This window comes from Eucalyptus grandis, chromosome 8 (genome assembly GCF_016545825.1).
Source record: "Eucalyptus grandis isolate ANBG69807.140 chromosome 8, ASM1654582v1, whole genome shotgun sequence".
Lineage (NCBI taxonomy): Eukaryota > Viridiplantae > Streptophyta > Magnoliopsida > Myrtales > Myrtaceae > Eucalyptus > Eucalyptus grandis.
The window spans coordinates 64,628,190-64,655,392 of NC_052619.1; the positions used below are offsets into that span (position 1 = coordinate 64,628,190).

General features: G+C 38.7%; 2 protein-coding genes across 3 annotated transcripts; one reads left to right on the forward strand and one right to left on the reverse strand.

Moving 5' to 3' along the window:
• Window positions 1–754: 754 nt before the first annotated feature.
• On the reverse strand, window positions 755–7,234 carry LOC104414680 (importin subunit alpha-4). The gene is made up of 10 exons (XM_010025838.3): window positions 6,832–7,234; window positions 4,943–5,039; window positions 4,768–4,859; window positions 4,531–4,662; window positions 2,977–3,162; window positions 2,699–2,862; window positions 2,408–2,486; window positions 2,208–2,336; window positions 1,705–1,832; window positions 755–1,418 (listed from the first exon to the last, which is right to left on the reverse strand). The coding sequence occupies exons 1-10, from the start codon at window positions 7,066–7,068 to the stop codon at window positions 1,034–1,036; spliced, it is 1,629 nt and encodes a 542-aa protein (XP_010024140.1). The 5' UTR covers window positions 7,069–7,234; the 3' UTR covers window positions 755–1,033.
• A 5,555-nt stretch (window positions 7,235–12,789) lies between these two features.
• On the forward strand, window positions 12,790–19,398 carry LOC104414681 (rhodanese-like domain-containing protein 6). Of its 2 annotated transcripts, none has more exons than XM_010025839.3 (9): window positions 12,790–13,079; window positions 13,514–13,675; window positions 14,243–14,348; window positions 15,817–16,015; window positions 16,596–16,677; window positions 17,030–17,112; window positions 17,647–17,779; window positions 17,969–18,110; window positions 18,371–19,398. In XM_010025839.3, the coding sequence occupies exons 1-9, from the start codon at window positions 12,918–12,920 to the stop codon at window positions 19,111–19,113; spliced, it is 1,812 nt and encodes a 603-aa protein (XP_010024141.2). In that variant the 5' UTR covers window positions 12,790–12,917; the 3' UTR covers window positions 19,114–19,398. The 2 variants fall into 2 exon arrangements, with proteins under 2 accessions (XP_010024141.2, XP_010024142.2); XM_010025840.3 differs by having other exon boundaries at window positions 12,791–13,079; window positions 17,972–18,110.
• Window positions 19,399–27,203: the final 7,805 nt, after the last annotated feature.

A 27,203-nucleotide genomic window follows, 5' to 3' on the forward strand; every position in this document is an offset into this window, starting at 1 on the left:
AACTCAATTCCTTTTTTAAGTGGTGGAGAAGCATTTTTGGTCCAGTTGGATTGATGGCGAGGCACTTGACATAGCTCTGCATTATCCACTCTGCTGACCACTATTTTTTTTTTTTTTTCTCTCTTTTGCAACGGCTTCATTTTCTTGGGCTGTTGCTAATGGGCCGGACAGTTTCTGGACAAGTCAGCAAGCCCAGGCACTTTGAAGCTCCAACAGTGCATGATCTGTTGTTCTACTAAGGAAATGTTTATGAGTGCCCTTAACACACTTCTCAAACTCTGATCAATGTGCTTAAGAAAAATATTAACAGCATGGCTTTTCCATCAGTAATTTACTCGCTAGAGTTCACTCAAGTCTAATGTCTCGAAAACATGACGTATCGATGTATAATAGTCTCTAACCTGTATCGCAATGACACTTCTTTGTATGGCGTACTATAATAGTAAGAGGAACAGGTAAAATGTTAGTCTGAAGATCAATTGTGGTCTTTACGTGAGATTATACATTTGTAGAATGAAAGGCTGATGATATGTTGTGGGTCTGTTCAGCAATGAGAGCAAACATCATGATTTTCAGTTGAGCAGTCTAATAGCAGATCTTAAATTGAACGTCAACGCTGATAAAAGATTGTGCATACAAGTATAATATGAAGCTGTTCAAGTCCATTATACTTTTGGAGAGCTTTCTTGCAGGTACAACACTTGCTCTGACCTCAGCAGCAGATTCCAAATGCAGTATTAACACAGAGGTCAAGGGATAAAGAATAAGCCACGATAATCGGCTAATATAAAATAAAAGGCAGCTTGTTTTTTTTTCACATTGTACTATAGGACACAAATCAAACAGTATATGCAAGCTAAAATGCCTTAGCTTGTTTAAAGAGAAAACAAAGAAGTGCATAGCAGAGCCTCCATGCCAGACCAAAAAACCCTGACCCTTGGCCAAACAATATTGTATCCTTAAGGTATTGCCAAAATGACGACACGGACACGAACTTCCTATAGAAGAAAAAAAGAATTCCCGCACTATTAGATCACCCAAATTTGAACCCATTGCTGGGAAGGTTTGGTGCATTAGCTCCAAAAGTAAAGCCTTGTGCATCTCCATTGACAGCATCTTGTGTATCATCTTCTACCCCATCTTCTTCCTCAGCCCAATATCTCTCCAATATCTTCACGGCCTTCTCATATATCTCGTTGTTGTCATGGGTCTGCAGACTCTCGATCTTATCCAGACCCTCGCACTCATCTATCATCTGTCCATAAAGATTGACTCCACCATTCAGTCCCATTTCTTTATCCGCCTCTCCAATTTTCAGTACGTTTTCGAGCCCCTCGAGGCAAACAGTTACTATCCGAGGGTCAGGACAAATCAAAAGATCACAAAGGGGCTTGATGCAACCTTGGCTCACCAAGAATCTGCAGGAATGAAATCAGCTTGTGTTAGCTTTTGTTATCTTGATACGGGAACACATATCTCCTCAGAAAGCCATAGCTGAAATAGAGATTTTAGAATTTCTCCTACTAATCATCAGCACATGCAACCGATAGAAAGCACAGGTTTGAGGACACTATGTATGACATTGTCTGTCTTACAAACAACATGACAGATAATGGAAATAAAAGTTGAATTTTATGCATAAAAAATTCATTCAACAGGCCATGAGATGAAGAATAAGAAAGCAAGTTCCAAAAAGATACGCACTGAATTTGCTCATGAGATCCTCCAGATGTGGCATTCGAAATTGCCCATGCAGCCTCCTTCTTGATCTCAAACTCCGCATGCTGGAGAAGGTGCACGAGAGGATGGATGATGTTGGCCTCTACAACGGCCTACACATAACATACTGTGTTAATTTCTCTGTAAACATGCCACCTCACTCAAATAACAGTTCATAAGATGATCCAGAGAGTACATGACAAGTAGCTCCTGCATCGCTTAAGAAGTGTTAAAAAAAAGGAGATTGTCAAAAGAACTAACACCTGATGAGCTGTCGAGAAAGACTAACATACCATATGCACAATCGAGTAGCTTGCAATCACTCCACTCAAAGCAGTCATGTCTAACTTTTATTTTTAAAAGCTGGTCATGGTCATTATTGAATCAGGCAGAGTAACCCACCATCATCAATTTGGTGTGGATTTACTATAAACATTTGGTCCACTTGAACATGCAGAAAAAATCTTCCAATGAACGCATTGCAATACCTGTATTTGAGCTCTATTTCCAGCCGTGATATTCGAGATTGTCCAACAAGCCTCCTTCTTTATGCTTTTTTTGTGATTTTGAGTCAGTAGTTGATATAGACAAGGGAGGGCTCCATTGTCGATCACAAACTGCAACAGACATGTGGAGTATCACTATGAGGAGAAAAAATAATCTGAAAATCTAGGCACCAAAGCAATACCTGTGTTTGGGCATCGTCACCAGTGACTATGTTCCCTACGGTCCGTAGGGCAGGTATAAGAACAGTAGCTGAGGGATGACTGTCAAAAGATAACTTTAATCAGAACATAAGCTTTAGCACGTGTTAGAAGTTACAGAAGAAATAACTGAACAAACACATGCAAGTAGACTTGGAGACAAAATGACCACGTGATTCGACAACATGCCATGGCATTCAAGAGAACTATCAGAAGGAAAAAAGTCAGAAAGCAAACAAATGCCCTATTAGCACATTCTGGAGAATGGATCTTACAGCAAAAGCTGCACCAATCGTGTGCAGACACCTGCTTCAATCACAGCTTGAATTTTGTCATTTGGGCCATCAGAAAGGTATGAGAGAGCCCAGCAAGCATCTGTTAAAACTTCTTCATCATTCACATGAATCAGTTGCTGGAGAACTGGTAATGCAGGCTTCACCTGAGTTAAACAAAGCCAACCAACAATGGAGTAACTTATCAAAAGTAATCATGCAAAACACGTGCTACAAAAAGGCTTCTTACAAAGAGTCTGCCCCTACATAAGCATGAATACCTGTTCAAAAGGTGTAGGTGGCTTGCCCCGGCAAAAGTTAGATAAAGTCCATGTGGCATTCCTCAGCATGGACAATTTTGAGTGTTCATTTAACTGCGATAACAAAGGAACAAGTGCACCATGATCCAGAACAAGATCTCTACAACTTGGAGAATCACCAGCGACATTACCCAAAGCCCACACTGCCTGGTTCATCAAAACAAAACACGCACCGTATGTGTCAGCAAGCATACCTAGAAGGTTTGCAATTGCATGAAAAAGGCATAATGATATAATTGTAATTGAAAAACATGTAACAAGATGATATCAGCATTGTTATTGACAGAATCCTGACAACATGACGATTCAAGTAGGGGTAAAAAACGAGTTTGAAGGGGTAAAAAGCACACAAAATTACTATAACTCAAAAGTCATTCGACAGTTTGGGAAGCTTTCCAATCCAAAAACTGAAAAAGGAAATAATAATAGAATAAAGAAATAGGACAACATACTTCATGGATGATCTCTAATAAACAAGGCATACAACAGGAAGGGGTAGAAGTGGTAAAGGTAAAGGTAAAGGCACCCCTAATTTCAGTGGCATGGGTATACGCCATCAGGAAAATACTTCTAAGGCAGTTCTTTCATTCCCAGAGGTGGCAATGCCCTCCAAAGCATAACTCAATATGCGACGGTATGTCCCAATACACTGTATAACACCTTTTTTCCTTCTTTGTCAATTTTATGCTTCCCCAATTTCCTTTTTCTTATGTCAACAGATTATTTTGTTATGATTTACTTTAACTTTTCTGAGATGGCTACTAATTTTAAGGTGTATAGCTAACTATTGTCCCTTCTGTATTTCTTAAGTGCTACGATAAAATCCGAAGGAACAAACTTCTGATAAAAACTGCTAGAACATTAAGGGCCTGTTTGTTTGTGTTCTTTTTTTGTTCCCGGAACACAATTTCTGTTCTTTTGTTCCGGGGAACAAAAAAAGAACAAAACGCGTTTCTTTATACTTTTGTTCCCGGGAACAAATTTGGAATCCCGAGAACACTTTCGAGAAATAATTTTTCTCTCTCTTATTCTTTCCTTCTCTTTCTTTTCTTCTTCTTTTCTTCTTCTTTTTTCTTTGACTGGTCACCGGAGTGTCGCTTGCCCCCAGCGAGGCTCGGCCTCACCTTGGTTGGGCGAGCTCGAGCTTGCCAGATCCGATGAGGCTGAGCTCGCCCAGCCGCCTGGCGGTGGCCCGGCGAGGCCACTGGCCCTCGTCGGCCGATTGCCGGCCATGGCCGAGGCCGGCGACCGGCCAAAAGGAAGAAAAAGAAAAAAAAATGTTAAAAAATTAAAAGAAACAAAAAAATTATACAAATTTACCAAACGTGTTTATGTTCTTTTTCTATTTCAGGAACATAAAATTTGTGCAATTACCAAACACGTTCTTCTGTTCAAAAATTGTTCCTCGGAACACAAATATATTTCTGTTCCCTAGAACAATTTTTTAACAGAAACGTTATCAAAAGCGCCCTAAGTAAGTAAAGAAGAGAAAGAAAAACAGTTAGCAAGAAGTACCTGCTCTCTAACATCGTCGCTGGCAGAACTAAGAAGTTGCACAAACATTGGGACTGCACCACTTTCAATGACAACTCTGGTATGCTCAGATGTGCCAGAAGCAACATTTGTCAATGCCCATGCAGCCTCAAACTGCAGATTGAAGAAAGTAAGTTATGTAGATACTATGGCATGCACTCCACTATACTTCAACAATAAAATAAAATAGAGAAACAAGAGCAGCAAAGAGAGCCCTACTTGCAGCTGTGGTAGATCATTCCTTTGTAGAAATTCTACAAACCTCGGGACAACACCAGCTTTGATCACCTCATCTATAGGTGGGCTGCGCTCTGCAGATAAAGGCACCAACATAATCAACATATGCCAGGACTAACTATCGTAATAGAAAGCACCCCAGGATCAACCATCGCACCAATTGACAGCAACTTTCTAAACTGAGTGGTAGCTTCCAACTGAGAGGCAGAATCATCTGACCATACTCCTTGAACCAATGTTGGAAGACTTTCCAACTGCATGACAGAAACAATAGAGAAGGAGATGGAAACAATAAGTAGATAATCTGCCATTTGTCAAACATAGTAGCAGTATCCATCATAGTTAGCCCACACAACCATACTGAGAAACACAGGACCCCTGGAGGGCTAGGTAAATGTACACAAATATGTTGACTGGGCCCAAAATAAAGAAATTTCCATTAAAGAACACAACAGCACACATGCATTCAGATAACATGTCCATTAGGGGGATAATTGATCCAAGTTGAGCCAATGCAAAGACTAGTCAACACAATCCGATATCCTAAACTTGACTTGACTAGAAAGTCTAGACTCAATACTCAACTCGAGCTTGATCAAGCTTGAATTTTTCTAAGCAGAAGCTCGACTAAATGTCACGTTCCGTGTGCTTGAACCCAACTCCACATGCTTGATTCCCCCAAAAAAGCTTATAATATGAACTCAAGTCGATCTAGAATTCAATTTTCCAAAGTGCAATGAGAATTTGGATAGCAACATGATTCATATATCCTTATGTTCACTATTATCAGATATATAACTCAACCACTTGACAAAAATCATAAGCTTCTTAAGTCGACTCAGTTTGGAACTCAAACTCGAGAGGAACTAAGTCCAGTCAAGCTTGAGAACTTGCAAGTAGCTCAATCCATTCACACTCCTCACAACTATGCTTGGATTTGAAAAATGGCATTTATAGGATTAGGAAGAGAATGAAGACCAAAAGGTCAGGTTTAATTCTACTCCAACAGAGCTTTCAACATTATGATTTTTACTTCAACTCATCTTATAAGCATTCTTCAATGTCGAACGTTCTCATGTTCCTTTCTAGGCAAATCTGATATTTACTTTTCAGAAAAAGCAAAAGATTAAAACTACTCTGATCATTTTCCAGATTGACAGATAGTTTCCCCATTATAAAAGTAGCTAAAAGGCTATCAACAGAGTTGAACAGAATGGAGTAAAACAATGAAGTATGCGGTGACTGGACTCTGGATCATACAGCATAATAATGCAATGTACAAGAAGGTTTATTTAGGCGACTGTGACTATTTGGATAAAAAGATTACTTGATTTCTAGACTTGCAGTTGGCTTTATCTGACTCCATAAACATGATAAAATTACACTTTCATCAGCTTAAGTTGAATAAAAGCCTCGGCAGGAAATATCTAAGATATTTCCTGAGGAACACATCCCGATAACGGAAATGGCTTTTCCAAAGCAAATGGGGCATCCGACAACCACAAACAATACAAACAAATAACAAAAAAAAAAAAAAAAAATCTGCACTTTATTTACTTAAGACCTACAAAACTACTGGCGATTATGCCCATGTGTCTCAGGAAGCCTGAAAAAGGAAAAAAGCAGAGCACAGTAGACTTTGTTGTGCTCCGGTGACTAGTCACTTTTCCACTTCACCGTGATCAAAGATAGATTTGCACTGGCTAAATTCTTCATCTTACGTCGCTTCACATTTAGCTCCACGAAATCGCGAATCCCAAATCCCATACAAGAATCAATATGCACCCACATAGATGTTAGCCTTCATGATCTGATCATACATGTTAGCTCACGCTCATAAAATGGATCGATCACCCAAATGGTGAGGTCAGTTCGACCCTCAATGTGCAGCACTCAAACAGTAACTTCGACAAGTTAAGATCCACAATTCTGCAGTTCACTCGATAGATCGAGCACTACAACATCCAAATGACCCGGCCAACGAATCAAGACACGCACTTTAAACGCAGCCAAAGAGAAGATCCAAATGGGTCAAGAGAAAAGCACCCTCTTTTCGATGTTCTGCGATCCATCGACGAATTGCTGGGGCGGCTGCTGCTGCTGCTGCTGGAGCTGCTGCTGGGGCAGGCCTTCCCTCCGCTTCTTCAGCAGATTGTCCTCCCGCTTGCTCTTCCTGATCTCCACCAGGTTGTCCTCCCTCCGCCGCCGCGCCTCCTCCGCATCGACGCCGGTCTTGTAGGCCTTCTTCCTCGCCTCGTTCCGCGTGCTGGGTCGCAGAGACATTGTGGGTTCCTCGCCGCCGGCGCCGACTGGGGACCGCCTCCGCCCACTGCCGTCGAAGTGTTCGATGAAATGCGCGACAGGTTGGAGAGAGAGAAAGAGAGAGACGAGGCGGTTTTTGGGAGGAGGAAAAGAGAGAACGGAGAAGGAAGGAGGAAGTAGTGGTGATCTTTTTAATCTGCTGATGGATGCAATACATAGATTGACCCATAAATGCATGATCCAATCTAAATTCTTTTCATTTGAACTATTTTTCGAACAAACAAACAAAAAAAAAATTAACTATTTACTAGATTTTGCATTTGATATTGTTTACATACATGTCAAATTGGAGAATTTGGCGGATTTCTTTCCATAGATGAATTTAGCGGATCGGATCGTGCATATCATTGCTTGAGAATTTCAATTTGATCGGCAATATATATGAATTCACGAAATATTGTTTGTTATTAAATTAAGATGTGTTGGTAATAATAACTATACCGGATCCATCATTGACATACAATGTGGACCTACTAATGTTGTAGTGTACACGTACAACCAAGTATTCTAGATTTATTGATGTTTTAATATATTGCGATTTCTCTCGCAAATTGTGATTGAAATTGCCATTGCATCTTATATAAGTGATCCCATTCCAAAGCACATACTTAAACAAATTCACTCTTGAAAAGAGTGGAAGGAATATGAAAAAAAAAAAGCAAAATAAAAAGAATTCTCAACTTCATTTGTTTCACGGGAGATCAATGATTAAAAATGTATTTTCCTCAAAATTATAATTTATATTACTTACAAAAATTAATAGGCAAAAAATATTTTTACCGTCCACAAAAATATTTGAATATTGCCAATAATAGAAATATATCTATTCCGCTAACTATTTTTAGTAACACAAATGATTATTTTTAGAAACATACTTTTAATTTCTTAGGAAACAAAAGGAAATCTTATGAGATGTTATTGTCTAGAAAAAAATAAATATAGAATATTTCTCACATTCATGGGCTTAAACCCAAGCCAAGTAAGGCCCGTTTGGTAGAGCGCTTCTTTAGAAAACAATTTTCTTTGAAAAATGATTTTTTTCGTTTCGTTCTCCAGAACAATCTTAGAGTTGGATCCTTTCTATGCTCTTGTGTTGTTGTAAGGGTTGCATTTGTGCCGGTTGTTTTCCTCGTTAACAGCGTTTTTGGGTATTTTTGTCGTTGTTTTGGCTTTGCCCTCGTTTTTTTTACCTTGGCACCCTTTCACTCACTCTGACTTTTTGTCTTCGTAAGTGTAAGTTTTTGGTGCTAAGTTCTTGTTACATAGCTATATATAGCTTTTAGTTTAAAGTCAATGTAATTTTACCTTTTACAAAAAAAAAAAAATTAATAATTTCTAAACAAAAGAGCGCGTCTGGTAATTTCCCAAAATTTTTATTCCCGGGATAGAAATACGTTTGGTAAAATTCTTAAATTTTTTATTTCTTTTAATTTTTAATTCTTTTCTTATTTTTTCCTTTTTCTTTTTCTTTTTGGCCAGCCGACCTCACTTAGCCTAGGCGAGGCCGAGTGTGACATCTTGAATTTTTTATCATGTTTTCAATTGAATAAGTTAGGCCTTTTATTGACACGCGTATAGTTTGTTTCATTAAGTTGATTACTCATGAGATAACTAGTCTATTAGATGAAACCGTTAAGGAATCTAAATGCAATAAACTTGAAAATTTGACCAGAAATCGATTGCTCGACCGTGCTAATCTATAATGGTCGTTATGCTACAGTTAAAAATCGATTAGAGATCAAAGATTGGTCGATTTGACAAAGCCATGTGATTAAATGTGGGTGATTCCACCTAATTGCAAAATTCTCGTCGATCGACATTAGATCAATTTTTCTATCATTTTAATGCCTTGTGTCCGTATTTGAAATCTCGAGATTTTCCGGACAATCGAGAGTCGCCAATGTGTCGAAGATGTACAATGTAGCTCGAAAATAATTAATAACGGGTCAATTGTACCAAAAATTCCTAAAAGCTACCTAATAGGTTAAGTCACGTTAAAATCGCGCCCGGTTGAAATTAACCACGAATTTAAACACGATTTCAAAAATTGAAATTTCTGTCATGTTACGAGTCATTTTAGGAATGATTTTTTTGTGAACTGAGATTTTTGGCGAAAATTCAAAGTAAAGTTATTTTGGACCGGGAAAATTATAGAGCCGTTTTTTGTCGCATTTTTGGGATTTAAGTTGGTGCAATTGGCAAGAAAAAATGTTGAATTTGATGATGGCACATTGGCTAGATTTATGGACATCAAATTGGGCTCAATTGGAGGGGAATTAAAGTAGATTTGGGGGAATTAGTCAGGCCAAGGAGTGTATAACATTTGGGACCTCAACTAAGGCTTGTTGGGGAAGTTTTGGAGTGGATAAAGGCTGCTGGTCAAGGTTGAAGTGGTGGGGCATGTTGGATGAACACATGGGACATTTGTGTTGTCTAGAAGGTTTGGTGGCCCTCTCTCTTCAGCAGCTGGCCTCTTCTTCCTCATTCAACCCCTTTTCTCCATTATTGTCAAATAGAAGCTCAAAAATTCCAGAGAGAAACCAGAGAGGATTCCCCTGCCGTCGATAGACCGCCCGAAGCTGCCGGACCGTCGCACGCCATCCACTCGCTCGCCCAGACTGCGCGATCTTGTTCGCCCGTTCTCGCATCTCCTCGTTGTCCCCCGCGTGTCCTAGCCACCGTCGAGCCTCTGTCTAGCTCATCACAGATCATCAGGCCGCCATCTAGACCACCGGAACCGCCACCGTCACCCACCTGACCCCGCAGCAGCCTTGTCATCTCGCCGTGCTCCTTTCCCAGGCCGAGCAGCCCTCTCGGCCCAACAAGCAATGGTTGAACTCTCAGCTAAGGTTGAGAGCTTGTGGCCCGTTTCTAGGTCCATCCGGATTCCGCTAGGTGTCGCCGCAGGCTTGCTTATCGCCCGCCTTTGCGTTGTCGTTGTCGTAAACTCATCGGAATGCTAAACCGGTGAGTTTACTTGTTAAACTCTGCTTAGGGAGTTAAATGATGCTTAAGTGGTGAACTCTGCTTAGGGAGTTAATGATGCTTAAGTGGTGATTAGTTTAAGCTAATTAAGGTTTATGTGGTTAGTTAGAATGGATTAGTGATTTAATTGCTAAATTGTGCATGTTAGGTGGTTAGAATAGACTAATTAAGGGTTAAATAGGTCATGCTATTTATCTAGATAGGTTTACAAATTTTCTAGGCTCATTTAGGTGGTTAAATTAGCATTTCTGGCCTAAGTTTGCATTGATTGGATTTATTGAAATTTATTTAATTATTTTTTATATTTATTTAATTATTTAATATTTTTTGGAAATTATATCGGGATAGTTGGAGACTGAAATTCATGTCGATTGCAATGGTGTGCTTAGTTTATTCAATTGAATGTTAAATTGTGCAAATTGAGTGGTAATTGTGATTTTAGATATTTATTCCAAAATTGTGTTTTGATATTTAATTAGAAAAATCATGAGTGTTGGGTTTTGACACAAAAAATAGTTTTAAAGACTATGTCACTTGGATGGATCTATAAGAATTCACCTATCCCAATAACAAAAAAACCTGACTTAAATGATCTTGTATTAAGAGCTAAATTGGCTAAAGGGATGGGTCATAATTATTACGGAGAACCCGCATGGCCCAACGATCTTTTATATATTTTTCCAGTAGTAATTTTAGGTACTATTGCGTGTAACGTAGGCTTAGTGGTTCTAGAACCATCAATGATTGGTGAACCCGCCGATCCATTTGCAACTCCTTTGGAAATATTACCCGAATGGTATTTCTTTCCCGTATTTCAAATACTTCGTACAATACCTAATAAGTTATTGGGTGTTCTTTTAATGGTTTCAAGACCTGCAGGATTATTAACAATACCTTTTTTGGAGAATGTTAATAAATTTCAAAATCCATTTCGTCGTCCAAAGAGCGACAACTGTCTTTTGATTGGTACCGTAGTGGCCCTTTGGTTGGGTATTGGAGCAACATTACCTATTGATAAATCCCTAACTTTAGGTCTTTTTAAATTGATTCAATTGTGAAATAAAATATCACAACTTAGGTATCTAGGGAATAGTCGCTTCAAAGTGAATTTTCCTGGATACATCTATTTAATAAAATTCTGGATTTATTCTGAATATATAAATTAAATTATGCTAAAGTTGAAATAAAAGCCCATTTCATCTTTTTTTTTTTTTTTTTATAAAAGAAATTAAAGAAAAAAAAGACGATTTCCGGTGTGAGCAATAATCCACGTCAGCTTGTGTGAGCAATATACTACATCAGCTTGTGTGAGCAATAATCTTTATCAGCACATGCGAGCAATATTCTATATCAGCTTGTGAAAGTAATAATACTTGGCTACGCCAGAAGATTGATATGCGTTGGTTAGATCAGCTTGTGCAAGCATTAATTGAATTGGAAATTGTGGTTGATTGAAATTGAAGTGCTGGATTATTGGGCGGAATTGTGTGGCATGGTATGGGACGTGTCATAACGATTTGGTCTTATAATCGAGACCCCTGAATCGATTGTATTAATTGTATCGATGGAATTGATTGACTGATTGATTGTATGGATGAATTGATTGTACTGACATGCATGAGGGAACTGAGATGAGATAAGTTCTCTATCTTGTGTGCATAAACTGCCGCGTATTTCCTTTTTAATCAGAGTTTAGGGTGAACTTACTAAGACATTGTCTTACTCCGTCATGGGCTCATTCTTTACAGGTCCTTAGATGGTGGCCTCGTCAGTTTGTTACCGTCATTCTTTACAGGTCCTTAGATGGTGGCCTCGCCAGTTTGTTACCGTCAGCCTCGGAGGGTTACCGAGCAAGTGACTGACATCCTTATTCCCGGAGGCCACGGGGTTTGGGTTTACGAGCTCATAGTGACCACAGTCTAGGTCGACGAGGATTTACTTGATAGGTACCTCATTGATTTATGACGTGGTTTCATCGCGGGCTTTATGACGTGGTTTCATCGCGGGCTTAATGGACATCGCTTTTGAAGATGGTACAGCTGACCATCCTAATGGTGTGTGGTGGACCCATCGTCCCATGAGCCTACGGAGTCTAAATGATCGGTGAACGTGTTCGGCTAGTGGACAGTAGGACAATTTCCTTGGGAGGACTGATCTTTTTGTTAGATGTATACAAACTAGTGTGTACATAAAAGTGTTTTGGTTGTAAAATTGTTCCAGCCTTTCTATCTTGTTGTTGTCGGGGCATCGTTTCACTTCCACATATGCATTAAAATAAATGGATCAGCGATGCATTATGGGACGTCGCAATTTTATCGACCATTGAGAAATGTGCGCGTGCTCAGGGATCTGGGGCGTGACACCGAGTCTCACCGTGCTTCCCGAGCAGCTCGGGCCAACGAGCCTTGCCGTGGCTTGACTTCTTCGAGGGCAACCATCCAAAAGGAAGAAGAAGAAGATAAGAAAATAGGAGAAAAAGAAGAGAAAAAATAGATTCTAGAAATTATTTTCAAGAACAAGAAAATACTTTTTTTCTACTTGTTTCTATTTCAAATCTATTTCAATAAGAAAAAAAATAGATTTTTTGTTTTGGAATTCTATTTTTTTTTTTCATTCGCTGAAATAAAAGAAAAAAAAAAAATTATTCCGTAACAGAAACAGATTTTAACATAATACAGGCTCATGTATGAACCGCTTAGCTCAAACGAGTCGCGACCGTTTTCCCTTCCGCTCGCTCCAGCGCCGCCGCGCCGCCGCCCCGTCTTCCCATCTCCGCCGCCGCCGCCGCCGCCGCCGCTCATTGCAGCCGGAGGATCCCCTCCGCCATGTCCGGCCTCGAGCGAGCCGAACCGTACGGCGTCCTCCTGTACTACAAGTACGCCTCCGTCGCCGACCTCGACGAGCTCGTCTCGTTCTACGAGCGGAACTGCAGCTCGCTCGGTCTGCTCGGCCGGGTCCGGCTCGCTCCCCACGGCGTCAACGTCACGGTAAACCTCATTTTCCCCCTCCTCGATTTCTCGTCGGCGTTTTGGAACGGATAGGGAAGGCCCTTTGATGTGGTGGATATGGACGATGCTTGTTGTCATTCTCTCTCGTAGTGGTTTACATGTCTCTGGTGTTGTCGGTGGCTGGAGAGTTACATGATGTAACTGTCGTGTTGAATGATGTTTCTGGAGCTAATTGATGAAGTTTGGATTCAAAGTTTGAATTTTTGGTTTAGCTGGCCCCTGAGGTGTGGCGTAGAACTGGCATTTGTGCTGAGCCTAGAGTAGGGACATTAGCTTTAGCTGCAGAGCCAAATTAATGGTCTGGACTCTTGGAGTGTTGAATTTCTGAAATGAGGTGCCGATAATGTGAAAGCTTGAGGTGATAGAAGAGACCTGATGTAGTGTTCGAATGCTTTGACAATGGTTCTGGCCAGGTTGGAGGCAAGTTGTCGGCGCTGGAGGGGCACATCAATGCAGTTAAGTCAAACGCTTTGTTTGAAGGGACGGACTTTAAGCTAGCTTCTTGCGATCAGCCTATGAATGACCAGGTTGCAAAGGAGTGCGGTTTCACCTCCCTCTCTATTCGCGTTGTTGAGGTAAATGAAGTAATAATCTCAGGATATCTTTTTTTATCTTTCTGTGGTTTATACTAAGAGACATGTCTGCTGTTTTTGGATGGGCAACTGCCCAAGAGGCAAATAAGTTTCTGTGAATTACAAGATCTCATATGATCAATCTATTTATGATAGCTTGGTATAGGATCTATTGACAGCATGATGAAGAGCAAGTGTTAGTTCATTATATGCGTGGCAAAGGCGGCTGGAAGGCATTGTTTATGGCTATGTACTTTTATTTCATGGATTAAAAGTTATTCTTCTGTATTAGAGAATCACATACCTAATAGATTTGTGCGAGAACATAGCTGAGAATTTTGTTTTTGTTTGCTTATTCCCACAAAACTCCTGTCATTCTATAACTGTGAAAATGCAAGGACTCTAAGACTGTAAGCACTTGATGGGGTAATCTCCTTCTACCTTACTGGTGGATGAAAGCCACAGTCCTCTGCTAGGATTGGAATTTATGTAACTGACAGATAGTGCCGGCTAACTCTTGATGCTGCCTAGTAAGTGCTACTTATTGGTTTGTTATTGTTCTCATGTTAGGAATTGGTAACGTTCAGTTCTCACCCCCTTGTGAGATCACCTGACATCTCCTTCGCTGGAAGGCACCTATCTGCACTGGAATTCCATTCTGTCCTGCAAAGTGCTGGTAACTTTTCAGATTTTTACCTCTGTCTTTCGCTGTATATTATGCTGCTTTTTTATGGTTATTCTATGTAATTGCAGAATTAGTTGATAACCTTTAGTGTATAGCATATTTTCCTCTTATCCTGGTTCTATTGTTCCCTTTGTCAGTTCCTCTATATCCTTGTTGGTGTGATAATTCTGAGCCTATTGTATGTTTCTGCTTTGGACAATTTGTGTGATGATGCACAAAATCCCTTGCCGGTCTACGGTGATGTCGCGGTCCTCCGATGGCCCTCAGATTTGCACACCAAAGAGAGAGGAAGTCCTCCTGTGTTTTCCTCATGAGGATCCTTCAATGCTTAAATCTCTGTTTGTTTCACGAAAAAAATATTATCCAAGAAAACATTTTCCTTATTTTTTTGGCATTTGGTTCGTTTAGGAAAATGAGTCCACGGAAAATGTTTCTTTAGTCAACAAGAAAACTATGCTTAAGTTCAGGAAAATGATTCTCTTTAAAAAATTGGAAATCATTTTCCAAAATATGATTAGGTGTCAACGCTTAGCTTGAAACTCTACACTTGGACACAGATACCCTAGAGCTGGTTATCGGGTCCCCGGTGTCCGCGATGAGGTCTTCAGTGCCTAGGCCCATGTCCATCAAGGTGGAGCTCCCGGCACCTTTGCTCCCATTGAGGTAGAGCCCAAGACCCTAAGGCTTGAGCCTGGGGCCCCGACACTTGCATCCCGGTCCATCGAGGCCGGCACCTGAGCTAGGGTCCACAAAGGCCGAGTGTGGGATCCTGGTACCCAAGCTCAATCCCCAACACCTCGGTTAGGGTCCACGAAGGCCATCCCGGGTCCACAAAGGTCATTTCCGAGTCTAATGAGGCCAGGCCTAGGACCCAATGCCTGTGCCCCAATCTTCGGCACTTGGGTTGGGCTTCATTATGCCCAAACTTGGGACTTTAGTGATTGTACTCGGTTCCCAGCTACCCTTGTGCAAAAGACTAGCGCTTAATTAGTGTATTTCTATTTAGGAAAATCAACTATACCAAATGACAGAAAATATTTTCCATTTTATTTTCAAGTTTCAGCCAAACATCGGAAAATATTGTCATTTTTCCTGAAAAACATTTTCCAGAAATGTCACATTTTCTGCAAAACAAACAGAGCTTAAGTTAATACTTGTGATGAAGATGATGAAGGAGAGAGAAAAGTGAAGTGGCTGAAGAGGTTAAACTTGTTAGGCCATATGTTGATTAAAAGTTGTCACTTGGTATACTTTGTGGGGGTGGATGGGCTGGCTCTCCTTGCATGGGCTATCAGGTTGAGGTGTTGTACCTTAGCATAGTTAAAACATTTGTCGAATGTGATAGCTGACGAATTGGGCATAACTATGAAATTGTGTCCCGAGTGAGTTACGAGCCCAGTCAATCTTTATACACATTAATGTGGTATTTGAATCTTATGTCCATGCATCTCTTTTCCAGGTAAGCTTCTCGATGAGGGTAGTCCTGCAAGCAGTGAAAGGCTTGTCTTGTTGGATGCAAGGAATTTATATGAGACGAGGATTGGGAAGTTCCACACACCAGGTGTGGAAACTTTGGATCCACAAATCAGACAATACAGTGAGCTGCATGACTGGATAGATGATAACTCCGAACGTTTGCAAGGAAAACGCATCCTCATGTCAGTGCCCTCCTAGAACTTGGTGATTGTAGGTTTTTCAATTTCTACTCCTTCCTACCTTTCATATTTTTTTTAAATTTACCTCACTGGTACATGGAATCATGTATGCAAATGGTTGCTGTGCTGATACTTCAAGGCGATAGTCTGCTTATTGGCTTATGATTGTCCTGGTTTATGTATATCTGTGTATACATGTATGAACTCTTGTGGCTTTCATATGCATTGAGTTGCTTTAGTAAGATTAAATATTCTGAGGAAATTGGGAAATTCAAGTAATATTTTGCATGATTTTCTTACATTCTCCTTATTTACCTGGTCTAAGCCATAATAGGAGTAACTTTTATCACTCATCAATATATGAGAAAACCAAGGGACGTGTCTTCCTTAATACATTACTAGGGACTGGCAGTGTCTTAGAGTGTCTGTCTTTCTTCTCTTACAAGTTCATTCTATCTTTTGATTCATGTGCTGAAAGTTAAACTAGATCAGAGTGTCCCTCAAAGGGAAATATCTATGTTTTTCCAGCAGTGCTGTGGTTGCATCATATTCATCCATATTTTTATCCATGGTTTTTCTATAGGTACTGCACAGGGGGTATTAGATGTGAGATGGCGTCAGCATACATCAAGGGAAAAGGCTCTGGGTTTGAGAACGTGTATCAGGTGGATCTCTGGAGGGAATGGTTCAGATATGCAAACTTACTTTACCTGGTTCCTAGTGCACATTGGCACAACGACCACATGACTTTAGAGGAAGTATATATGACTTCCCTGTCATGGTTGGGTCTCTTGGTTAAGGGTAGTGATGGGTCTAATTAGGTAGATTTGCTTAAAGATGAGATTATATAGAGTAAAATCAAATTTTCATACCAAATTGTTGCTGCTTCAGGTGAATTTCATATGCTAATAAGTTCGCCCGAGGATCATAATTGTAAAAAAAAAAAATTAAGAAAAGAAGTATCAAATTGGTCTGCAAATGTGCTTGATGACTGAAGTAATTTTTCACAATGTGCAGTTATATGGTGGGATACAGCGGTATCTGGAACAATTCCCTGATGGTGGATTCTTTAAAGGGAAGAATTTCGTCTTTGATCATCGGTATGTCTTTTGTAATCTGTTAACTATTTTGACAGATGTGTAAAGTCTCACTTTAACTTACTTTTCTTTATTGCCTTTTTTTAAAGCTTATTATGCTTAGAAAGGGATTCTTGTCTGATTTCAAGAATAGGTAATCTGAATGTTTTGTGAATTAGTCAAATAGAAAAGATAACTAGTTGCTTTGAACTGGAAGGGGCATGCTAACTTTTGAAGTGGTCATGCTAATTGATGGGTTAGAAAAGAGTATGCTTTACTGTTGGAACATTCTGCTGGAATGTTTAGTGTCTCAGATACTTGCTTTAGGCTTATGGCTTATCTATTTTAATAGCCTTCAATGTCTATACTTGAAAAGCTGAACTCTTTGCCTCTTCGGCAAATCCCTTCCAGGCAGAAATTAGTGGGAACCTTACATATTGAGTTCTAGGTTCTGAATCTGGTTTGTGTTTCTTGGCTCCCAGTGAAATCTCAGGAAAGATTAATAATAACTCTTCAAATTTGTGGTAGTAATTCTTGTCTCTTTCATTGTCACTATAGGATCTCTGTTGGGAGCTGCAATGCAAACGTCATCAGTACATGCCTCCTTTGCAGCTGTCCATTTGATGATTACTCTTCCCGTTGTCGTTGTGCTTCTTGTAGGATGCTTGTTTTGGTCTGTGATAGTTGCCGGGTATGCTCAATTATCCCAAGAATTTCTGCAACAGTAATTAGCACTTATAAGTTCCTACAAAACTCCTAATAATATATATATTTTTTTAAATTTTCGTTCTGAACCATGTGTTAACTACATCTCCCCAGTGAACTTGGAATTACATGCAGCGATTTTACTTCTGTATGAACCAGCTAAGTTGTTTGACAGCAGGTGGCAGGTTCCATTTACACGTGTGAGCTTTGCCAAAAACACGGTAAACATGGTCTTTCAACTACAGCAACCGAAAATTGCAAGTCGGAAGCGCTGCCACAAGAGATTAAATTGAGCACTCTTTCATCAGAGAGACAAGGTAAGAATCTAAGATAGCCCTTATCTGCCAAAGGTACCCGATAATAGGTAGTATTAAATACTATCGAGGACCTTTTCCGCTTGTCTATTTCCACCATGGCACAACTTTACCTGGTCTTTATTATAGCTTATGCACATTTTCTGGAGTTTGAGGTTGTGTTCAACTTTGTGCTGTTTGCTCCTATTGAGGATTTGATTTTTGGAGTTCCTCTTAGTTCGCAATAAAATTTTCTGTTTGATATTAATAAGAAAATATAACAGGTTTTGGCGCTTCTAGAAAGCTCAGGATATTGTGTCTGCACGGGTTCCGTCAGAATGCCTCCAGCTTTAAAGGGCGAACTGCTTCCTTAGCAAAGAAACTTAGGAGCATTGCGGAATTCGTCTTTGTGGATGCGCCACATGAGTTGTGCTTTATTTTCCAACCTTCTGTTGTTGAGGGACATTCAGAGTCATCAACAGAACACGGAGGTCCTCCTCCAAAAGAAAAGTGCAATAAGAAGTTTGCATGGTTAGTGCCGCCTGATTTCACTGCAGGAAGCGAAGCAAATTGGAAAGAAGCAGATGGTCCTTTTGATCCTCTTCAGTACCAGCAGCAGACAAATGGGTTTGATTCATCATTAGCATATTTGAAGTCCATGTATCTGCGGGAGGGTCCATTTGATGGGATCTTGGGGTTTTCCCAGGGAGCAGCAATGGCTGCTTTAGTGTGTGCACGCAAAGACGAGTTGAAAGGTGAAATCGACTTTAGATTCACCATTTTGTGCTCTGGGTTCGCTCTCAATCTAGCAGTATTTGAGCATGGATCTATAAATTGCCCTTCACTTCATATTTTTGGAAGGGATTATGGGAGAGATAGGCAGATACCTAACAAGGCAAGTGCGGACCTTGCGGAGTATTTTGAAAATGGAAGTCGTGTGGTTATTCAACATGACAGTGGTCATATAATTCCGACGAGGTCTCCATATATTGACGAGATCAAGAACTTCTTGCAACGATTTCTCTAGAGGAAGTTCGAGGCGAGACATCCATCATTTGGTTCTTGTTGACTTCTCAAATCCCCACTACATACTGTCTGTGCAATTTTATTGGCAGCGCCCCAAAGTAGTGCAATTTTCACAAATTATTGCCTGCTATAATGGGCTGTTTGACTTTGTTCCCATGGTATGTATCTCTTCTCACGTTTCATCACTTTTATATTACTGAAAGCTACACTCCATCAGTGATTCTACAGAATCCGATGCCCTTGGGACTCGAATCATTATAACGTGGAGATTGGATGCTTGAATTTAGACTTTTGTCATGTGAGCTGAATGTCGAATAGCCCTCGATTTATGGTTGGCAGCTGTCAATATGGGTTACTGACCCACTTCATAACTCATTTTAGATGGAGTGGGTTATTACATGGGTCAGTAAAATGCCATAAATGGGTGGATATGGGTTTAACTCAAATAAGATATGAGTTTTAATGGGTTTTGTAATCTACCTAGGGCAGACCCTACCCAACCGAGCAAGTCTGTGAGACTGTGACTCTCTCTCTCTGCTCTTTTTGCCTCTCTCGTCACTAAATCTCGATCTCAATCTGAGTGATGGCGTCAACGAATTGCCGCCTCATCTCTCCTCCTCCGCCGCTTTCCGAAGCTGATTGCTAACTCCGCTGAGCCGAGGGACGGTGTGTATGAACGGCCAACGACTTAATTTCACTATACCCACTACATTCTTGCTATTACGAACAGCATCCTCTAATGTTCTTACCCAAATTTCGCCTTTTGGTATTTACCTACAACCACTATTCGATGCCAACCATTGCTGGCGACAATCCGATAAGACCCGCAAATCATGTCTGCATCAATTTTATTTGGGATTCTGCTGCTGGAAATGCATCGGGGGTCACCTGTTTGATGAAATGCTTCTATGAGATGAAAGGATACTTAAAAATATGAAGACTTGAAGAGGCATGCGTTTTAGCCTTTAAAAACACACAGACAAGGAAATGTAGCCTCAAAACCTCCATTTCCTTATCCTTATATGTAAAAGTTTGAAGGGAAAAGGTAGAGCTGCCAACTGGAAAGATACACCTGGAGTTAAGGTTAACCATCAGCAAAATGGAATGGCAGTAATCTAGGAGAGATGCATATGTTTGATAAACGATATAACTGTTGGAGTGTGGTTCATACTCCTTGTTAACCGTGTAGGGGCAGTGCCCCCACGACATTAGCAAGCTTTTATAGTTTGAGCTTATATTTTATTGATAACTTAGACTTGAACTCATGAATAACTATTTTTTACCAAAAAAAAAAGAAAAAACTCATGAATAACTATTGAATATATATATAGATACAACGCATATTGGATAAGAGATCTTGATTCCTATCTCTAATATGTGAAGGGTCTCCTACGAAATGTTGTGAAATGGAATAGATAAGAGTATTCACCGCATCTTGGATGAGATGTCCTTGATCATCATCCATGCGTTGGCCAAAATCATCAATTTTATAAGCGGTTAAAATTTGTATTTTATGTTCATCGGTCAAATAATTATCCCACCAACCTTTTAGTTGTCCAAAGAAATCCGACAACTAAAAGATTAGCAACAACATGATCATAAACGTCTTGCTGAGTTTTGTAGGCATTGGCAAGCATTACCATGTTGTTAAGAATATTCATGATATTGCTTTCGGCAACACCATCTATATTCCATTCATAAATGGCATCAGGAGAGTATTTATTATGTATTTTCTGTGATGATTCTTCTTGGGCAATGTCAGGTGGAGTAGCTCTACTATAGTAAAGCTTCTGAGGTTGTCTCCAATTGAGTCTATTAATTTCAGCGACTGATTCATAATCAGAGTCACCAGATTGTTTGGTTAAAGTACTGATAGTGGGTTGGTCAGGAGTGTCTCTAATGATAAGATTCTGAAATTTAGGAGTGTCTATAATAGGGGCAGGCTCTAGCTTTGATTTCCCTAGGAGTTTCTTTTTTTGTTCTATGGCTTTTGCAAACTCCGGGCTAAGATTTTTGGAAATTCAAAAGCTTTAAAAATGGGTTTTTTGAAAGTGTCTACTTGTGGTGTGGTGAGTTAGGTAGGATTCTGTATGGTGGATTCTATCCTATTTAGCTGTTTTCCTATGGTCGCTAAATGTTGATTAGTGAAATTATTTAATTTCCAACATACTTGGCTAGTATTCTTCAAATACCACTTCCCAAGACATAGCCTACCCAAAGGCAATATATAAAATATAAAGTAAGAGTATGCATAAACAAAAACCAACCATGAAGGTGGTATGAACTTGTATTATATAAAGCTGAAAAGCTGAAATTACATGTATTGAAGGATGCATAAACTAAAGTATCAAGTCATCCACTAGGGTGGTAATTCGCACTCCAAGGAGTATTGATGTTTGTATTACAAGAAATGGTTAACCAACTATCATGTAAGTTGGTAACCCTATATGAAACATTATTCATGTCTGAATATTATGAAGAAATGTATAAGGCATAGGAAACTTGATAATGGTGAAACCATAGAATCCAATCATCCCCTCTTAGACGTATAAAAATACAACATGGAGAAAGCGAGGTTACAGCTACCCCTTTTAGGCTTTTAGATCAAGGAGATTCTCTTTATACTCACAAAGTCATTGAACGCTCTCTGAAGCGGAATGATCACAATGTGGATCTTCCAAATCTCAAGACAATACAGACGGATCCTCACAGTCACATCACAGTGGAAACACCAATGAAGACGACTGCTACGGGATCAACCTAGACAGAAATTAAACCCAAGATATCACATGCCAACACTATTACAAGCGGCGCAAAGGCTATACACCGTAGCGTAATAGACATACACTGTTCATATACTGTTCACTGTTCACTATTCACTTTACACTGTTCACTTTACACTATTCAGCGCTGTAGTACTTTCACTGTAGCACTCCCTATAAATACACTCTCTCGACATAGAAGAAGGGGGCTCGAAATTTTCCAGATTTCTCTCTTCTTCTTCTCCCTCTCTCACTTGTAACCCATCATCTCTTCCATCTCCAAATGGCTCTGATATCATAAAGGAGTTAGGATCGGAGTACTATATGAGAGAACAAGGAAGTATAGAGATTAGCAGATCTGTATGAAAGCAGAGAGATGTATCTAAAAGGCAAAATGATGTATAAGAACAAGAAAGTAAATGACTTAAATAAAAACATAAATGGGTTATGATCGGAGTACTATATGAGAGAACAAGGAAGAATAGAGATTAGCAGATCTATATGAAAGCAGAGAGATGTATCTAAAAGGCAAAATGATGTATAAGAACAAGAAAGTAAATGACTTAAATAAAATCGCGAGAATTAAAAATAATGTAAAGAGTAAAGGTAATATATAAAATATAAAGTAAGAGTATGCATAAACAAAAACCAACCATGAAGGTGGTATGAACTTGTATTATATAAAGCTGAAAAGCTGAAATTACATGTATTGAAGAATGCTGAAACTAAAGTATCAAGTCATCCACTAGGGTGGTAATCTGCACTCCAGGGAGTATTGATGTTTGTATTACAAGAAATGGTTAACCAACTATCATGTAAGTTAGTAACCCTGTATGAAATTATGTATATGAAAAACTAACTTACTTTGAAACTAGGGGATACAAGGTAAGAGAGCTTGGATGGAAGAGATGATGGGTTACAAGTGAGAGAGGGAGAAGAAGAAGAGAGAAATCTGGAAAATTTCGAGCCCCCTTCTTCTATGTCGAGAGAGTATATTTATAGGGGGTGCTACAGTGAAAGTGCTACAGTGCTGAACAGTGTAAAAGTGAACAGTACTGAGTGAACAGTGTAAAGTGAATAGTGAATAGTGAACAGTGTATGTCTATTACGCTACGGTGTATAGCCTTTGCGCCGCTTGTAATAGTGTTGGCATGTGATGTCTTGGGTTTAATTTCTGTCTAGGTTGATCCCGTAGCAGTCGTCTTCATTGGTGTTTCCATTGTGATGTGACTGTGATGATCCGTCTGTATTGTCTTGAGATTTGGAAGATCCACATTGTGATCCTTCCGCTTCAAAGAGCATTGTTCTGAGAATGTTGCAGTATTCCTCCTTGCTCTAGACTGCAGCCAGTGCTACACTTGCAATGGATTTTTCTTGTAGAAAAGATGTATTTGATGGGACTGTGGTTATTTGATTTTTCTAGCTATTTAGCCATGTGTTAACCGCAGCCTCGGATCCTTGTTCATGTCTATTGAATCCATCCCACCATTTAGTCTTGTATTTTTGAACGAGTATTGGTACAGAATTGGTGGATGTAATGTATTCAAATTCTCAGGCTGTTACCCATGAAATTTTGAATATTATGAAGAAATGTATAAGGCATAAGAATCTTGAATCATGTTGATTTGGTACAAAGTGTTTACGAAATGTTTGGTATCCTTGATTGACTGTGGGGTGTAGTATGATGTCCAAAGGACCAAAGAAATCCCACCAGGAGCTGAACCAGTTTGGTAGGCTTTGTCTTGGGAAGTTGTCTTTGAAGAATACTAGCCAAGTATGTTGGAAATTTGTATTTTGCCTGTAGAAAACATTCCACCAGGCTTGTTGGTAGTCCTAGTAGGTATAGGAGGAGGAATATGGTAAAATTTGGGTAAGTCTAGTTTGGAATTTTCTGGGTGTATGAGGTGAATCTCCCCAGTGTAAGGGATGTATGATTTTACTGATGGACATGGTGGAGTATATGATGTTTTCTGCATTGTTTTTGTCAGTAAAGTGAGTAAACCTTACCGATTCTGTCTCTATTAGGATTTGCTCATAATAAGCAAAGGTTTTGTTTGTATTGTGTGGTTTGAAAAACCAGTTTTTTGGGAAGATGTTTTTTGCGAATTTGTTTGGATTATCATCGTAAAATCCATCTTCTACAGACAGTATTTTTTGAAAAGATGTTTTGGGGAAAATTTTTTATCTTTGAGAATGAGGGGTTGCCTGTGGCCTAATAACCACCTCATTCGAAATTCTTTTGTATTACGCTTGTTTTTGTGTAGTAAGCGGGGAAGGATTGTTACTTACCTCGATGGCACTAGATGGCTCTTTCTTTACGTCTTTTTGTAAAGACTGGGCAAGTAGCAATATTGTTTCTTTTGGTAGCATGTCGGCTAACTGTTTAAAGGCTAGCATGGGTTCAGATGATATGGGTTCTATTTTTAAAGGTGTTTGTTGTAAGTATGTCTGGTTGTTTTCTGCCATTTGTAGCCATGTCTTGACGGATGTTAAGCCTTTTGGCTTTGGTGATGTATTAGAGGGTTCGGCAGTGGCTTTGCCTTTGCCTTTATCTTTGTCTTTTTTGGATCTTGGCATGATTGTATCCCTGTAAAAATTCTCTTGTGAGAAAATCAGGTAATGAATTTGAAGAACCATTTATAAATTCAATGTCAAAATCGAATCTTTGAAAGTATGGCTTGCCATCCGGCAAAAATTTGTTTTGATGCAATGTTTAAAACGTCCTTTTGTAAAACGTCTTTGGCTGATTTGCAATCAATCCTCAAGAGGAATTTTTGATTTAATAAATCTCCTTGGAATTTTGATATAGACAAAACTATAGCAAGTATTTCTTTTTTGATTGTCGAATAATTTTGTTGAGTGGAATTCCAATGTTTTAAAATGAACTGAACAACTTGTTCTTTGTTGTTTTTGACTTGTTTGATAATACCGCCATATCCTAATTCTGAGGCATCTGTTTCAACTATTTTGAAAGTGGAAGGGTTAGCAAGGTGTAAGCATGGTATATCTTTTACATGCATTTTTATTTGTTTGACAATGTTTGTATGGACAGAGGTCCAGGGTGGAGGATCCTTACGTAACCTTTGGTGTAAAGGTTTACAAAGGATATTTATATTGTGAAAGAAATCTAAAATATAATTGAGACTACCCAAAAACCTTTGTAATTGAGTTTTGTCTTTAATCTCATCAGAGAATTTATCAGTAAAAGAGATTGATCTTTCAATGGGGGTTATAGTACTTAAATGAATGTAATGACCTAAGAATCTAATCTTGGTTTTGAAGAGTGCAATTTTAGTAGAAGAAACTACAAGACCATTTTGTATGATTATTTTTATGAAAGTAGATAAATGTTTGAAATGTTGTTCTATATTGGAAGAGAATACTAGAACATCATCTATATAAACTATGATGTATTCTGAATAAGGATTGAAAATCTCATTCATAATTCTTTGGAATTCTGAAGGGGCATTTTTGAGGCCGAATGGCATAACATTCCATTCATATTGGCCAAAAGGGACTGTAAAGGGTGTCTTGTATTTATCCTTATCACGACTGTATTTGCCAAAATCCTGACTTCATGTCAAATTTTGAAAATATTTTTGATCTACAAAGTCTGTTTAACAAATCTTTTTTATTGGGTATAGGATATCTTATCCACCTAAGGGTTGTATTAAGAGGTTTATAATTAATGACTAATCTGGAACTCCTCTTTCAAGTTCAGCATTTTTATTGACATAAAAGCATAACAACTCCAAGGTGATTGGCTTTTTCTTATGAGTTTTTTTATCTAAAAGATCTTGTATTTCTGCTTGACAGAATTTCAAAACTTCTTGATTCATTTGTGTTGGGCGAGCTTTAGTAGGTATTTTGTTTTTAGAAAAGTCATGTTCATAGGGTAAATCAACAATATGTTTTTTTCTTTCCCAAAAGGCATTGGGTGGAGTAGAGCATATAGTCTTTTCTATGTGTTTTTGAAGGGAAGCTATTTTTTCTATGATTGGTTTTATAAGATTTTCTTCTATTCTTTTGAATTCTAAATCTTCTTTTAAAAATTCAAGCTGGTTTTCTTTGTCTTTTATAAGGCAATTTATTTCTGAAATAGAATGTTCTTGTAAAATATTTAGGCTTCTCTTCTATGGTTTTGTTATGAAGTTGAAGGTGATTTTTCTGTTTAGAGCATATGTTTCGATTCCTTCGTTAGTAACAATAAAATGTTGGATTAATTGTATGAAAGGTGTTCCAAGAATTACCTGTTGCCTCATATTTTTTACTAAAAGAAAAGATGTTTTGTAGGACATTTGATCTTTTATTATTAAGGCTTCTGGTAATTTATATTGGATATTAAGCTTATCTCCTGAGGCTAATTTTAAAGATTTGGAAGTTTTATCAAAGTATATTGTTGGAACAAGGCCTTCTTTGATACAATTAAGATCAGCTCCTATATCAAAGAGTGTTGTTGTTTCAATAATAAACTCATTATTGATTTTTATCATAATATTTATTATCCATTTTCTAGATGTTATTTCTATTAATAACATAAGAAAGGCTGGGTCCTGAGTATCAGATGTATTAGTGATTTCATTTTGGTCTTCTAATTTTGTTTTTCCTTTTATGACAAGAGATTTTATGTCAAAAATCTCTTGCTTCATTTCTAACTGTGTTGCTTTCAAGGCTTGTATTTCTAATTTTTGTTGTTTTATTTCATTTTGGAGGTCATTTATATTAATGGGTCTGGACTGAAGTTTTTTGTTCCTATTCAAAATGTCTTTTAGATTGTATGAAGTATTGGGTTTGGAGGTAATATTCAGGGAAGAGTGTAGTCTATCTAGGTACTCTTTCTTGGCTTTTGGGTCAGTGATCTTATCAGCAGTGCTAATGAGAAATTCTTCTTCTTTTGTTAACATGTTTATTTCAGGAACGGGTTTTTCGGAGAGGCGTCTTCATAATCGAGTCGGAAGAAGAATCTATTTCATTAATGCAAGACCTTCTTCCTCAAGAAGTTCATCGAGGAAGTATCACCATTTTCTATGAAGATGTTGTTTAACTGGTTAAGAGTATTGTCGACAAGGGAAAGTTCATTTAATTTTTTATTAATCCTACAGTATTTTGAAATATGACATTTTCTACCACAAGAATAACATTTGATGTCTTTAAAAATTTTCCTATCAGTTTGAGGTCTATTTTGGTTATTCCGGTGTCTTTGTTTATTCCTACGAGGTTTGTTGTGATATCTCTTTGTTTCTTTCTCAGAAGGACAAGTTCCCTTACATTTTGGTTTTATTTTTTCATTATAAGAAGGGTCGTATTGAGCACAGAAATCTCCTAAACT